At 37.9% G+C, this 12174-nt stretch overlaps 1 protein-coding gene and 1 long non-coding RNA gene across 2 annotated transcripts; one reads left to right on the plus strand and one right to left on the minus strand.

The window, feature by feature from the left end:
• Positions 1–361: 361 nt before the first annotated feature.
• On the minus strand, positions 362–3380 carry LOC113038694 (uncharacterized). Its single transcript, XR_003274807.1, has 2 exons — positions 3243–3380; positions 362–1326 (listed from the first exon to the last, which is right to left on the minus strand). It is a non-coding gene; the product is annotated as an uncharacterized LOC113038694 (long non-coding RNA).
• On the plus strand, positions 3122–11152 carry gtf3c4 (general transcription factor IIIC, polypeptide 4). Its single transcript, XM_026196304.1, has 5 exons — positions 3122–3522; positions 4646–6379; positions 7615–7745; positions 8396–8484; positions 9221–11152. The coding sequence occupies exons 1-5, from the start codon at positions 3217–3219 to the stop codon at positions 9283–9285; spliced, it is 2325 nt and encodes a 774-aa protein (XP_026052089.1). The 5' UTR covers positions 3122–3216; the 3' UTR covers positions 9286–11152.
• Positions 11153–12174: the final 1022 nt, after the last annotated feature.

The following is a 12174-nucleotide window of genomic DNA, read 5'->3' on the forward strand; positions in this document are numbered from 1 at the left end:
AGCACTTCCCCACACCAGCAAGCCTAGGAAAGAAAAAAACAAGCACTTATGGTCCCCAAAGCATGAATTGGATGCCACTGGAGATATTTGAACAGGTCTTCCACCTGGACTGGGGACAGAAGAAAGGAGAGAGTTCAGATGTTCAGATGTTCAGAGGATCGCATGGGAATGTCAGACTGTGTTTCAGCCTGTACCTGCCACAGGACCCGAGGCCTGTTTTAATTAATCATAAAGCACTATGAATTATTAATCTATTATCACTGCGCATACATGTGATCATTCATTTGTCTCTTCTGCTGTTTTTAGCACCCTTAAGTCCCGGTTTCTGTTTTTATGCCGCAATTCTGGGGAGAACTAAGGGTAGATTAACCTGACAGCAAACTTTAATACAGGACAGGATACAAAACTACTTAGATGTTCTTATTTCACAAATTCTCCAGTGAGAGTGTATACAAACATAACAAACAGGTCAACTCATACTGTAGATGCACTAAGGAGTGAACAGCGTTGTTGGAAGTATGGGAAGCCAGGAGAGTTTGAATACATCTCTCGGAGACTCCCAATAAACCCAAATATCACATTTGAAAAAACATTTACAGTTGCACAATACTTAGATTTGAAATGATAAGCAACCATGCGCAGCACTCCCAAATATTTTTTCCACAAAAAGTTTGCAATGCTCAATGACATATTTAAGCAAGGACTATTCAAGCAGCGCCCGGAGTGTTTTTGTGCCACACTGATCAGACATCATTGGGCTCTCATTGAGGAGAGATTTGGCTTTGGTCTGGCTGCGTGGCCCGTGATGAGTGACAGTAGGAAGGAAGGTTTCTCCTACCTACAGGCGCCCCACCGAAGCTTCAGCTCAGGAGGACACAACAGATCTGAACGAGAGCAACACCTGTCAGGTAAGCCTTCGCAGTTGACGGCACATGAGGTATGCAAAGCCCTCCGCTCTGACGGCTAATCTCCGGTGAGCCATCGTGCGGGGCACCACAGGCCTCCACAAGGAGCCACCGGGGGCCAGAGCGCAGCAAACTTGCCTCTTCTGCATCAGACAGCACTCACATCCTCACACCAGAGCTGCGAGAGGCAGAGGCAAAGAGAGAGAGGGAGGCACTGATGTGCTCTAAATACATTTCATTATCATCATTATGATTATATCACTGAATGTGTGTTTTTTGTAATGCGCTGCAGCACGTCTCCCCAGGGTGCTGTCTGCACAGCTGAATAATTAAAACAAGTATGATGAACCATCCGTCACAGTTTCCCATAAGAGTTCGGGCAGGATATGTGCAAATGGCTCAGCTGAGGAGAGGTCTGCAACTGAAACAATAAAAACGCTCAGGTTAGTATTTACTAATGCAGCTCTGATTGCAAATAATTCAGGACAAGCAGTTAAACAAAATGATGATGAAAGCAGAGCGTTGCAATATATTTTAGCAGCACTGAGTGATAATGCATTGGTCATTTTTTTCATTTTAGAAAATAAATTAAGAGAATTACACTCTGAAAATTTTTATTTTGATTATTAGATGATAATGACATAACATTAATAATCAGGTACTTTATGTACACTCTAAAAAAAATTATATATACTGTTTGTTATAAATATAATGCAACTCATATTTGTAAATTGTAATCATATTACAGCAATTTACCAAGTTTGTTTTTGGAGAAAGCAAATCTAAAAACACTATTTTCAATAACAAAACAGCACAGCACACCCAATCAGACAAGCACAAACAAGATGAGGCACATTGCGTTTTGATATGCCAAGCAACCCTGTAGAACAAGACCTGGTTAAATGCGTGAAGTGACTCTAAGAGACAAATATGAATGAATGTTTAATCCAACAATCCCACAAACTGATGTTGAAACCGCCGTGTCAAAACCTAGAAAATTGTGCACAGAAGGTCACTGAAATATTCATACTATACATGCTTCATTAAGACTGAAATACAAAAAGGCTCCACATTCAAATTATTATTGAAACAAATGACAGATAGATGGAGGGAGGGAAGAGTAAAATATTAGTGCCACAATTACATGTTTGTTTCATAGATTTGTACCGATTTGTTTTTTTAGAGAGGAAACCTCCATATTGCTAAATGCTTTTGACAACTCATCTTGTGAGTGGAGTCTGCCAAAGACTGCATTCAGAAAGGAAACAGGACACACTGCTTCTTTTCAACCTTTTGGTGGGAATACTAGACAGATCAAAGCATGTGGTTGTTAATTACACATATCCTGCAACTTGGTCACACAGTTAGGGCTCCTGACCGTTCTCATATGCTGCCACCAATTAATGATCTTTCTCCTGTTCCCCTGACATCAGATGAATAGTGTCTGAGTTTTTAGCTGATGGATTATGTCAGTTTATCAAATGACAAATGCTTTACAGTTTAGAATGACATCTGTAATTTAAGCACTTAGCACAGCAAAGACTGGCTCTCTGCCCAATATTATGAACGTTAAATTGAAAAAAATACAAAAATAGGATGATGATATATTGTGATTATATAGAGATACCCAAAATATATCAGCCCATACTATGCAGTAGGATATATTGATGGTGTTATAACTCCTATAGGCAACCTCTAGTAATTTTCATGATTTTAACCTCAAATGTTTGTTTAATATTTATCAGATAGAAATATTTAACTGCATTTTATAATTTGCACGCATCACCACTGCCTTCCCTCTCTTCATTTTAATTTCGAAATGATAAACATATAGCACATATTGTGGCAAAACTGTAATACAAAATACTTTAATTAGAAAGCAACTAAAATTGGATGCACAGATGTACCTTCTCTGGTTAGCAATGGTGTTTTTAAGATAAAAGCATGAGGTTATATCAAATTAAACAACAAAGCATGATTCAGATACAAAACCTCAAATCAAATTATGAACTAGAATTGAGTGAACACTGATACATATATTAACACTTACTGGGCCGATCAATATACAAAATAGCCTACTAAATTTAGTTAAGAACAATTAAATTGTACATAATAATAATATAGTGCATTATGATAGTATTATGTATATACTAATTTATTATAATTATTAATTAGGAAACAACGAACCACTATTGTTTTCAGCATGACTATTGTCAATCTGGCAACCCAGCTCCTGCCGCGCTCGTGAAATCCCTCCTCCTCCGGCACCGTAACTTCCTGTAGACGCGGGCTTTATTTTTATACAGAAACAATGGCGGCATTAGGCTCAAATAGTACCTCGGAAAAATCAGGGAACGCGTCTGAAGCCCAGTCGGGACCGGATAATGATTTTTGGGCGGTACAGGGTCCAGTGGTTCTGCGGGATCCAGCGATTAAATTGCTGAGTCCTGTTAGCGGGGTTGAGCCTCTGTCGTGGGCAGAGGATCACAGACTGGCGGCCTCCAGCGCTAACAGCGTGTCCATCATGGAGCTGGTGTGTGACATACACAGTCTCAGTCAAAATATGGTGCTGCATCGCAGTCACATCCCCGTTCCGGACAGCCCTTTTCATCTCAAGGTAAATCTGCGCTCCTGCTCGCTGCTTTATGGTACCAACTCACGTGCTCTGTTGCAGCTATGTTGCCAAGCTTAAGCCATGTTTTGACGTGACACGACATGACGTTTGTCTATCTCAAGATGTTCAAAATAAGTGTGAAGTATCTTCGAGGAATTATCCTATTTAATCCATCATTTTTTTTTCAAGCGCAAACTGAATTCCTTTTAATATGGCACATTTTTGTTTAGCTATGTATTTTATTGCTAATCTGTGGGAAACTAATAAAAAATCGCTCGTTGAACAGTTAGACGCAATAAAAATAAGCAAATATTAACATGAGCATTAATAGTAGCGTCCCCCCCCCCCCCCCAGTCAGTTGTGGGGAGTGATAATCCAAGAATAAATTCACATTTCTTTTTACATCTACTTTTTAATTCAGTATAACAATACTGGAAATCTGATGTTTTACAATGTGAGGAAAACAGTTATTTTATTTTATTTTTTTTAAATGGGGCACTGTGTTTTCCCACTGGTCACAGTTGTGACCACTGACATATTTATGTTTCCTGTGATCATGATTTATGAGACAGAGCGATCTTAATTAATAATAGACGTTTTAAATATATGTACCATGTGTGGTAGTTGAATCTGCATTATTATATATTTGAAATGCTTATTTTTTATGGAACTTTGACACAGACATCATCTTTCAGATGGCAAACTAGAATTAAATAGCTCTAGTCATGTTACTATTTATACAAGACATGGGAAAAATATAGTAGGTTTTCTAGTGAGGTTTGATTTTGGTTCTGTTGACCTTGATTTGTATTTTGTTATTAGATGTTAGTGGTGGGTTAGTTTTTTGAGCATCACTTTTTTTTTTTTTTTTATCTGGTTGAATAAATTATATAAATTAAAAAAAGTGAGGAATAAGTTGGGAATCAATAATTATGATTTGGGTGAAGTTATAAAATAAATTGTTTCAAAAATAAAAGTAAACAGTTGATGCAATTTGCAAGCTGCGTCTTTGTGCAAAATTAAATTTAATTAAGTCTTATTAATTATAATTTTAAACTTATTAGGTCTCATGAAGCATGAAATATTTTTCTGAAGTTCATTAATGTGTTTTTACAAATTGTTACAGGTGGGCCCTGAAAAGGAAGTGCAGACTGTTAAAGAAAGCTTTGCAAAGAGTAAAGATCCTGTAGTAAGCCAAATGATATTGCTGGACAGAGCCATCCATCCTCAAAGTGGATGTCTCCATGGCGTGAAGTACACCAGCTGGTCACCATTAGGCTGCGACAAATATGGCCGCTGTCTTCTTGCTTTCTTAACACTGGACAATCATCTCACAATCCACAGCAGTCATTTGCGATTGCAGTGGACACCACTCCTGGACCTTACAGAACTTTATGGAGAAATGTTAAAATCCAGGAACTATTCTGCTCAGAATGACGGCACACCGCCGAACTCTATTAAAGACTTGGATGAACTTCAACGGCGGTATCGTATGCAGATGCCAGTGTGCATGGAGTGGTCTGGTCTGTGCAGCATGCAGCAAGTTCAGACCAATAATGCATGTAAAGACGTTAACACTGTACTTCTGGCTGTACTTATGGAGAATGGAGATGTAGTGGTGTGGCAGTTCAGCTTGCCCCCACAAGGAAAGGATTCAGTAATGTCTTGCAACACCATAAAATCTGGCGTGTCATCGCCAAGTATGCTCACCTGGTGGGAGTATGAGCACGGTGGACGGAAAATGAGTGGACTGATTGTGGGCAGCTCAGATGGACCTGTAAAGATCCTTCCAGTCAACCTCAAGGCAGTGAAGGGTTACTTCACCCTCAGGCAGCCAGTGGTTTTGTGGCAGGATAAGGACCAGATACCAGTCCACAACATCAGATGCATTACGCTCTTCCATCCGCACCAGAAATGCAACTGCAGCTTAGTGGTTGCTGCACGTGGTCCTTATGTGTTCTGGTGCTTGTTGCTGATCTCCAAAGCTGGTCTCAATGTCCACAACTCCCACGTCACAGGCCTTCATTCCACCCCTATCATATCAATGACAGTCTGTCATAACAGTGGGACTATTTTCACCTGCTCACTAGATGGAAAGGTGAAAAGGCTCACGCCGGTTTTTACAGATATTGCTGTTGAGTTTAAACAGGAGGAGATTGCTCTGCCAGAGGGAGTTGCGGGACGACGAATACATGGCATATCTGTCAGTCCAAATGGTGCCTACTTGGCTCTTATCTCCAATGAGGGCATGATCAATGGGCTCCATCCAGTCAATCGCACTTACCAGGTGCAGTTTATCACCCTGAAGACTACAGATGAAACGGCTGCTGAGCTGCTTGAGTCTCAAATGCACAATCTCTTCAGAAAGACCGACTTGCTGGACTTGCAACGTTGGCGGATACTGAAGGACAAAAGCATCCCTTCGGTTCTGCAGAACAATCTAGATGAGAAGCTCCAAACCTCAGGATCCACCTACTTATGGCGTCTCAAGCTTTTCCTCCTCCGGACGCTCTACAAGTCCATGCAGAAAAGCCCTTCAGAGCACCTTTGGCAGCCGACTCACAGGGAAGATAAAATTGTGGATGAGGAAGCGGGTGGAGGTGAAGATGAGATGGCAGAGATCTCCACTCAAGAAGAGCTCAGGCAAGGCGATGCCGAAAAGCAGTCCAGTGAGGAACAAATGAGGGAGATCAGCAGTAGGATTGAAGAGGTGGAGTCCCAATTGATCCGCGAGAACATGAAGAAGGTGTTGGGTGAGGTGTACCTGCACACCTGCGTCACTCAAAACACATGTGTTCCTACCAAAGGTGTGTGTGACTTCCTCACAAATGACCCTGCTAATGAAGACAGGGCAGCAAAGGTGAGCCTCCTTCTCACAGTCTCTCGAAAACAAATTTAGTTTTGCTTTTCAATTGCTTTGCAAATTTTAAAGGGGTCTCTGGATGCCCATTTTCTAGAGTTTGATGATTCTTTAGGTTCTTAGTGAAAAGTCTATAGCAAAGTTTGTTTAAAATTTCTCAATGGTAGTGTAAAACACTACATTAACAAAAAACATAACACATTTCCCTTTAAATGCTAATGAGCTCTGCTACCCCACCCCTCTCTTCAGTGGGGTGATGCGCAGTTCTCTGAGATACTGTAAATTTTAGCCGCATTCATTGTGAAACTTGCTAACTAGCACATTATTAGAAAAGGACACATTCCCGTAACAAAAAAAACACTAATCCACTGCATCTTAGATGTCACCTCACCTCAGATGTCGGGAGTAAATGACGACTGCTGTTTATTATTACATCCAACAACAAAACACATCAATTGTGTCGGAGACATTCTTGTCAATACACCTGCTCCGGAAAAAAATAAAATAAAATTGGGACCAAAAATTATTCAGACACTTTGACCTCACCATGTTTTGTTTCCATATTTTTACTGAATTACTAATGCCACTTTTTCACACCACTGACTGAATAAAATTAAGCATTGGTTGGTAATTGGTCAACAAAGTATTGATAGTTGTGTAAATGTTGTCATAATAACGGCTGTCTGAAGTTTTGGTTGATTGTAACTCATTACGTATCTTTCTGTCAAAGTTATCTGACATTATCAATATAAATTTGTTCTGACAGTTTAACTCTGAGTTCTTGTCATATTTTATTACCATTTTCTAAACTATAGAAAATGGCACTATATCTATATAAATTTTGGTTTGCCTGTATATTTAATTTTTACAGTGAAGACTATTCAGTGCTATTTTACATTTAATTATTCGGTTTCTGTTACCTGGACACCTACAAACTTGAAAAAACGTAAACATAAATAATAGAATGAACATACAAATTAAACCATTTCCAACAGGGCCCACTGGTACAACCTGCACCGGGGCCCCGCTAACCCCAGCTATGGCCCCGCTTATAAGCATTTTAAGATTGTAAGATCGAAACTGGATGATAGAGGCATAACATGTAGGTGTTTTATGCTTGTTTTAACTGGCAAATAAAATGATTCATGCAGCGAATTATTAACTCACATTTTTAGAAATGTGAAAGAAGTGTACATTACCCTGCATGTCAATTTTTTTATGTTTGACCTTCACAGGTGCTGATAGGTCATATCATGAATAAGATGAACAAACAGACATTTCCGGAGTATTGCAGCCTCTGTAAAGAAGTTCTGCCTTTCACAGACTGCAAACGAGCAGAGTGCAAGAATGGGCACAGATGGCTCAGGTAGGACAAAATATGATATATGTCATTATAAAATCCAAATATGTGACCCTGGACCACAGAACTAGTCATAAGTAGCATGGGTATAATTGTAGCAATAGCCAAAAATACATTATATGGGTCAAAATAATTGATTTTACTTATTTATGCCAAAAATCATTAGGTTATTAAGTAAAGATCATGTTCCAACTCTGTCATAAAAACATTAACTTGCATAGTAATCTGGAATACTTTGTGGTTATTTTACATACAAATGTGATTTAATTTTGGCTATGTTTTGCAGTGTTTCTGTACTTAATCCTTATGAATACTAGAATGTAGTTTGCTAGGCTCTTTGAATTTATGTGCCAGTATTATGTCTTCATAATATCAAACATGAAAAGTGGAAATTTTAACCTATAAAATCGCTTTTATTCCACTGGAATATATGTAGGTGTTGACTAGATTTTGAGTAGATTTGACCCACTTTCAAACCCCTGGCTTGACATTTTATCCATCCGCCTGACTGAAAGGTGATTACTGCCCCTAATGGTGTATCAGGGAAATAGTTGCTTCATTGCTGTCATTCTGATCTCTGCCAAGTACTGATCTAAACCTTCCCCTGTCGTTTCTGTTCATGTGTCTTGCCGTCTCTTTCCTTCTCCCTCCCTAAGGTGTGCGCTGTCATATCAGGCCTGTCAGGGTGTGACATACCGCCGCTGTCTATTGCAGGACAGTATTGCCTCAGTAGCAGAGCCCGAGGGTGAGCCATAATGCTGTATCATATCTCCATTCAGAACCACATTGCACCACACACTTACACTTTCTGTAATGCAACAGGAACATTGCACACACACACGCAAAACAAAAACTCTGCTGCCCCACAGCAGTGCAAGCTTAGGATGTCAAATATGCTGATACTCCAGTGCCAAGACAATATGAAAATTATATTATGTTTTTTTTTTTGTGTGTGTGTGGGTGGGTGGGTGTTGTACCAACTAAATTATAACTAGCAGGCAGACAGGTTCAACATTTATGTGCACTTTTCAGTCAAAACACCCGTCTTGGCAGTTCATTATTGTAAACAAGTGAATTTAAACGGGGTTGACAAATATGTCCGAGTAATAGATTTATGCCTTTGGCCTAATAGTGTAAATAAAGCAACTGTATTATTTAAAAAAATCTTTGATTTCAAAAAATGTATTTATGCATTCATAAAAAAATTAAATGTATATAATATTATTATTATTATTATTATTATATAAATTTGTATAATTTTTTTATAAATAACTCTTGCATGCACATTTTTTTTGTTTTGTTTTCCCCCCATTATTTGCATCAAGTACTGGCAAGAAAACATTTACCAAATGCATCATGTTGCAGAAAATGGGGAAAGACAGTCAAGTCATTATGGACAAATTTAGACCAAAAACCTTGATTTCATCTTCAGTACATGTAAATGATTATGCATAATAACAACATACTTATCTCCTTTTCAGATTCAGACTGGATCAAGAAAATACTCCAAGGTCCCTGCATCTTTTGTGACTCCCCTCTCTTCTAAAGCAGTGGGGTGAAAGATGACAAAATCTCCACGGCTGACTACTGAATTACATGCCACATAAATGCCTTTTATTGCTTGAAAGAGAAGCCTTTGAAAGTCTATAAAGTATTCACTAATTGTTTTGTAATATAAGACGTGGGAAATGTTCTTCTCAACAGATCTTTATTTTAAAGCCAAGCTTGAGCTAAAAAGTGATGTATAACTTTTTATATCATAACTATGACTGTATCTGTTAATAAATTATTCTATTCAAAAACAAATTTTTCTGTTCATGCTGTATATTTTTGATTTGTTAATACCATGCTGCCACAACATCCTACTTTTGCATAAAAAACGCACGCTCTTCCCGTGGCTGATTTTAATTGCTTTAAATAAATCAATTTCCTAATTGGCTTTGGGAACATTTCTATGGATCTGCAAACACCAACTCCCCCATCTCCAAATAATGACTTTTCCTTGGCCCTAAAGCAAAAGAAGATGACTGTACAAGGAAATGAAAAACAGCGAGACCAAGAGAAAACTGTTTTAAAACTGGTCCAGCCCCTCCAAAGGGCCGAACTCTAATGAGATACAACAGTAATGAGGAATGGATCCCAGTCGCATATGTGATACCCATTTTAATTAAGATAGTGAGCTTGGGTGCATATTGTTAAATATAGTTAGCCCTTTTTTTGTGGGTTGCAGGGAAGATGCATGCAGGCTGGTTGGACCCTCAGAATGCTCTCCTCCATATCCGTTCTTATCTCCGGTACATCTTGTCGCCTTGCCCTGTGCTCTCTCTAGTGTCACTGAAGATGATAGCTCGCCTCAGGGCTAGTCGGCAGCCCTGTCTTAGGTTTCGGATGGTATCCCGAGATAAAAATGGCCCCTAAATGACACACGATTCTGCTCCCATCTCTCGTTCGGCATCAAAGAAAGCATTCCATACCATCAAAAAGCTTGTTTATGTAGCTTCTCTTGGTTTTATTATTCATAGAGAGGGCCTTCATTACAATGCATTCTGAAATGTTGCCATATCATTACAATTGGTAATGCAACATGGAAGGGGTGTTTGATTATGAGGTAATAATGTGCATTATGTATTAATCAAAGAGCGACTAGAACACAAAGGCAGTGCTCAGAACCTCAAATGCCGTCTGCTGCATGTCACAGCAAATTTGTTCACTGACATATTGCGATAAGCATCTAATAACATGAATTTGAAAGCTGTTTTTAAACGATGTAATAGGATGACGCATTAAGAGAAAATGAAAAGCTATTTGGATTTCATTTGTGGACATAATACAGAGTGCATATTAATAGTCGCAGGTGTTAAATGTCACAGATTAGATTATAACTGCAAACGTGACTGAAATTCCAACTTTTTTTTCCGCCTGCCTCGTATTTCCTCTCCTAGATATTAGATTGTCAAATGGATCTTGGCCTTTTGGTTTGAGTGCTAACTTTGTTGATAGGTGGAGACTTCTCCTGTTGAAGAGGTTAGCTCTGTTTGGCGGTACCTCCTACTTCTTTAATAAAACAATCTGTCAAAAAACATTTCGACAATAATTACGGCCCCCTCCTCTTTCCTCTTTGTGTGTGCTCTTTCAAGACTTCAAAAGGAGGTTTCGTTCTTTTCTCTGTATGAAATATTCATAACTTCTGTGTTCGTGGCTTTGTGCTTTAAACAGATAACAGACAGATTTTTTAGATTCTTTAATCTTATATTCTTTTGTTAGTTAACATATTGTGATATACATCACCTTCCGTTAAGCACCTAATTTGTTGAGCCCAAACAATATGCTAATCGTACCTCATTCTCTCTTAACAACATATTTAGTCTAGTTTTTATTTTTGTGCTACAATTTCTCAGTTTTATTTGTTGGATGTTTTGTGCTCATGAAAGATATCCTGGATAATGTTGATTTGACTTGTGGCTAATGTACAGTATTTCAGAGTTCGTTTATATGTTCATGAACATACATTAGTTTTGTTTACAGTACAAATCCTTGTTTCTGTTTCCTATGTACATATTTATAAATAAACTTTTCAGATTTGTATGTTTTTCTAAATTTGTTTCAGAATAAATGTTCAATAATGTTAATGTTTTTATCTGATTTAACTTATAAATATTTACAGACAATATGCAAGCTGCCATATGAAAACACAGTACCGCAGAATTGCATTTTCTCATTAGAAACTTTTATAAATATTAGTATCAATTTATTAATTATTTAGAAATTACTATATTTGCATTTATACTGTACAAACATAAAAGTTATTATCCGTATTTGTTTTATTTATCATTTCTTCATTTTATCCTTTTAGTAACAATAATGAATAACCCCTTATAATAATTCATTCAAAGTGTAAGACATTAGTTATCACTTTAAATATTAATATTCATTTTCAAGAAAAACTAGCAAGTGGATCATGATGGTTCCCCTTTTTTATATATATATAAAGTCAAACAAAAAACAAACTAGAACATAATATGTACCACACAGGGTTAAATAGATTTAAAATAATGTATGTATAGGATAATGGCCTATTTAGGTCTAAAGAGGCCTTATAATTATTTATAAGTCTGTTCAGTTCTGTCCTCTTAGAAATTTTATATAAATTGCTTTCATTAGTTTTCTGACACCAAAAATAACTCTCACAGTATAATCTGCATGAAAATATGCATATACGTGTATATGTATGTGTGATTACGAGTCATACTGGCAGAAAAGAGAAAACAGCTTCTAAAGCTCTTGATTTTCTGATGTGGTTTCACTCCGTAGTGTATATACATCCATTTTCCCTGCTGAATACATTTGGGCTCGAGTATGCTTTGTAGAAGTGTTCCCTCAGACTTCAGTAATTCATCAGTAATTAAGTCTGTCTGGGGGCTGTCTAGGGACCCAG

The sequence above is a fragment of the Carassius auratus genome, chromosome 21 (genome assembly GCF_003368295.1).
Source record: "Carassius auratus strain Wakin chromosome 21, ASM336829v1, whole genome shotgun sequence".
NCBI classification, from domain to species: Eukaryota; Metazoa; Chordata; class Actinopteri; order Cypriniformes; family Cyprinidae; genus Carassius; species Carassius auratus.

What these genes read in the sequence shown, in the direction of transcription:
- gtf3c4 (XM_026196304.1), top strand. Translation starts at nt 3,217, where the DNA reads ATGGCGGCATTAGGCTCAAATAGTACCTCGGAAAAATCAGGGAACGCG. An exon ending in ACAGCCCTTTTCATCTCAAG is followed by an intron (nt 3,523 to 4,645) that starts GTAAATCTGCGC and finishes AAATTGTTACAG; the next exon opens with GTGGGCCCTGAAAAGGAAGT. An exon ending in AATGGGCACAGATGGCTCAG is followed by an intron (nt 7,746 to 8,395) that starts GTAGGACAAAAT and finishes TCCCTCCCTAAG; the next exon opens with GTGTGCGCTGTCATATCAGG.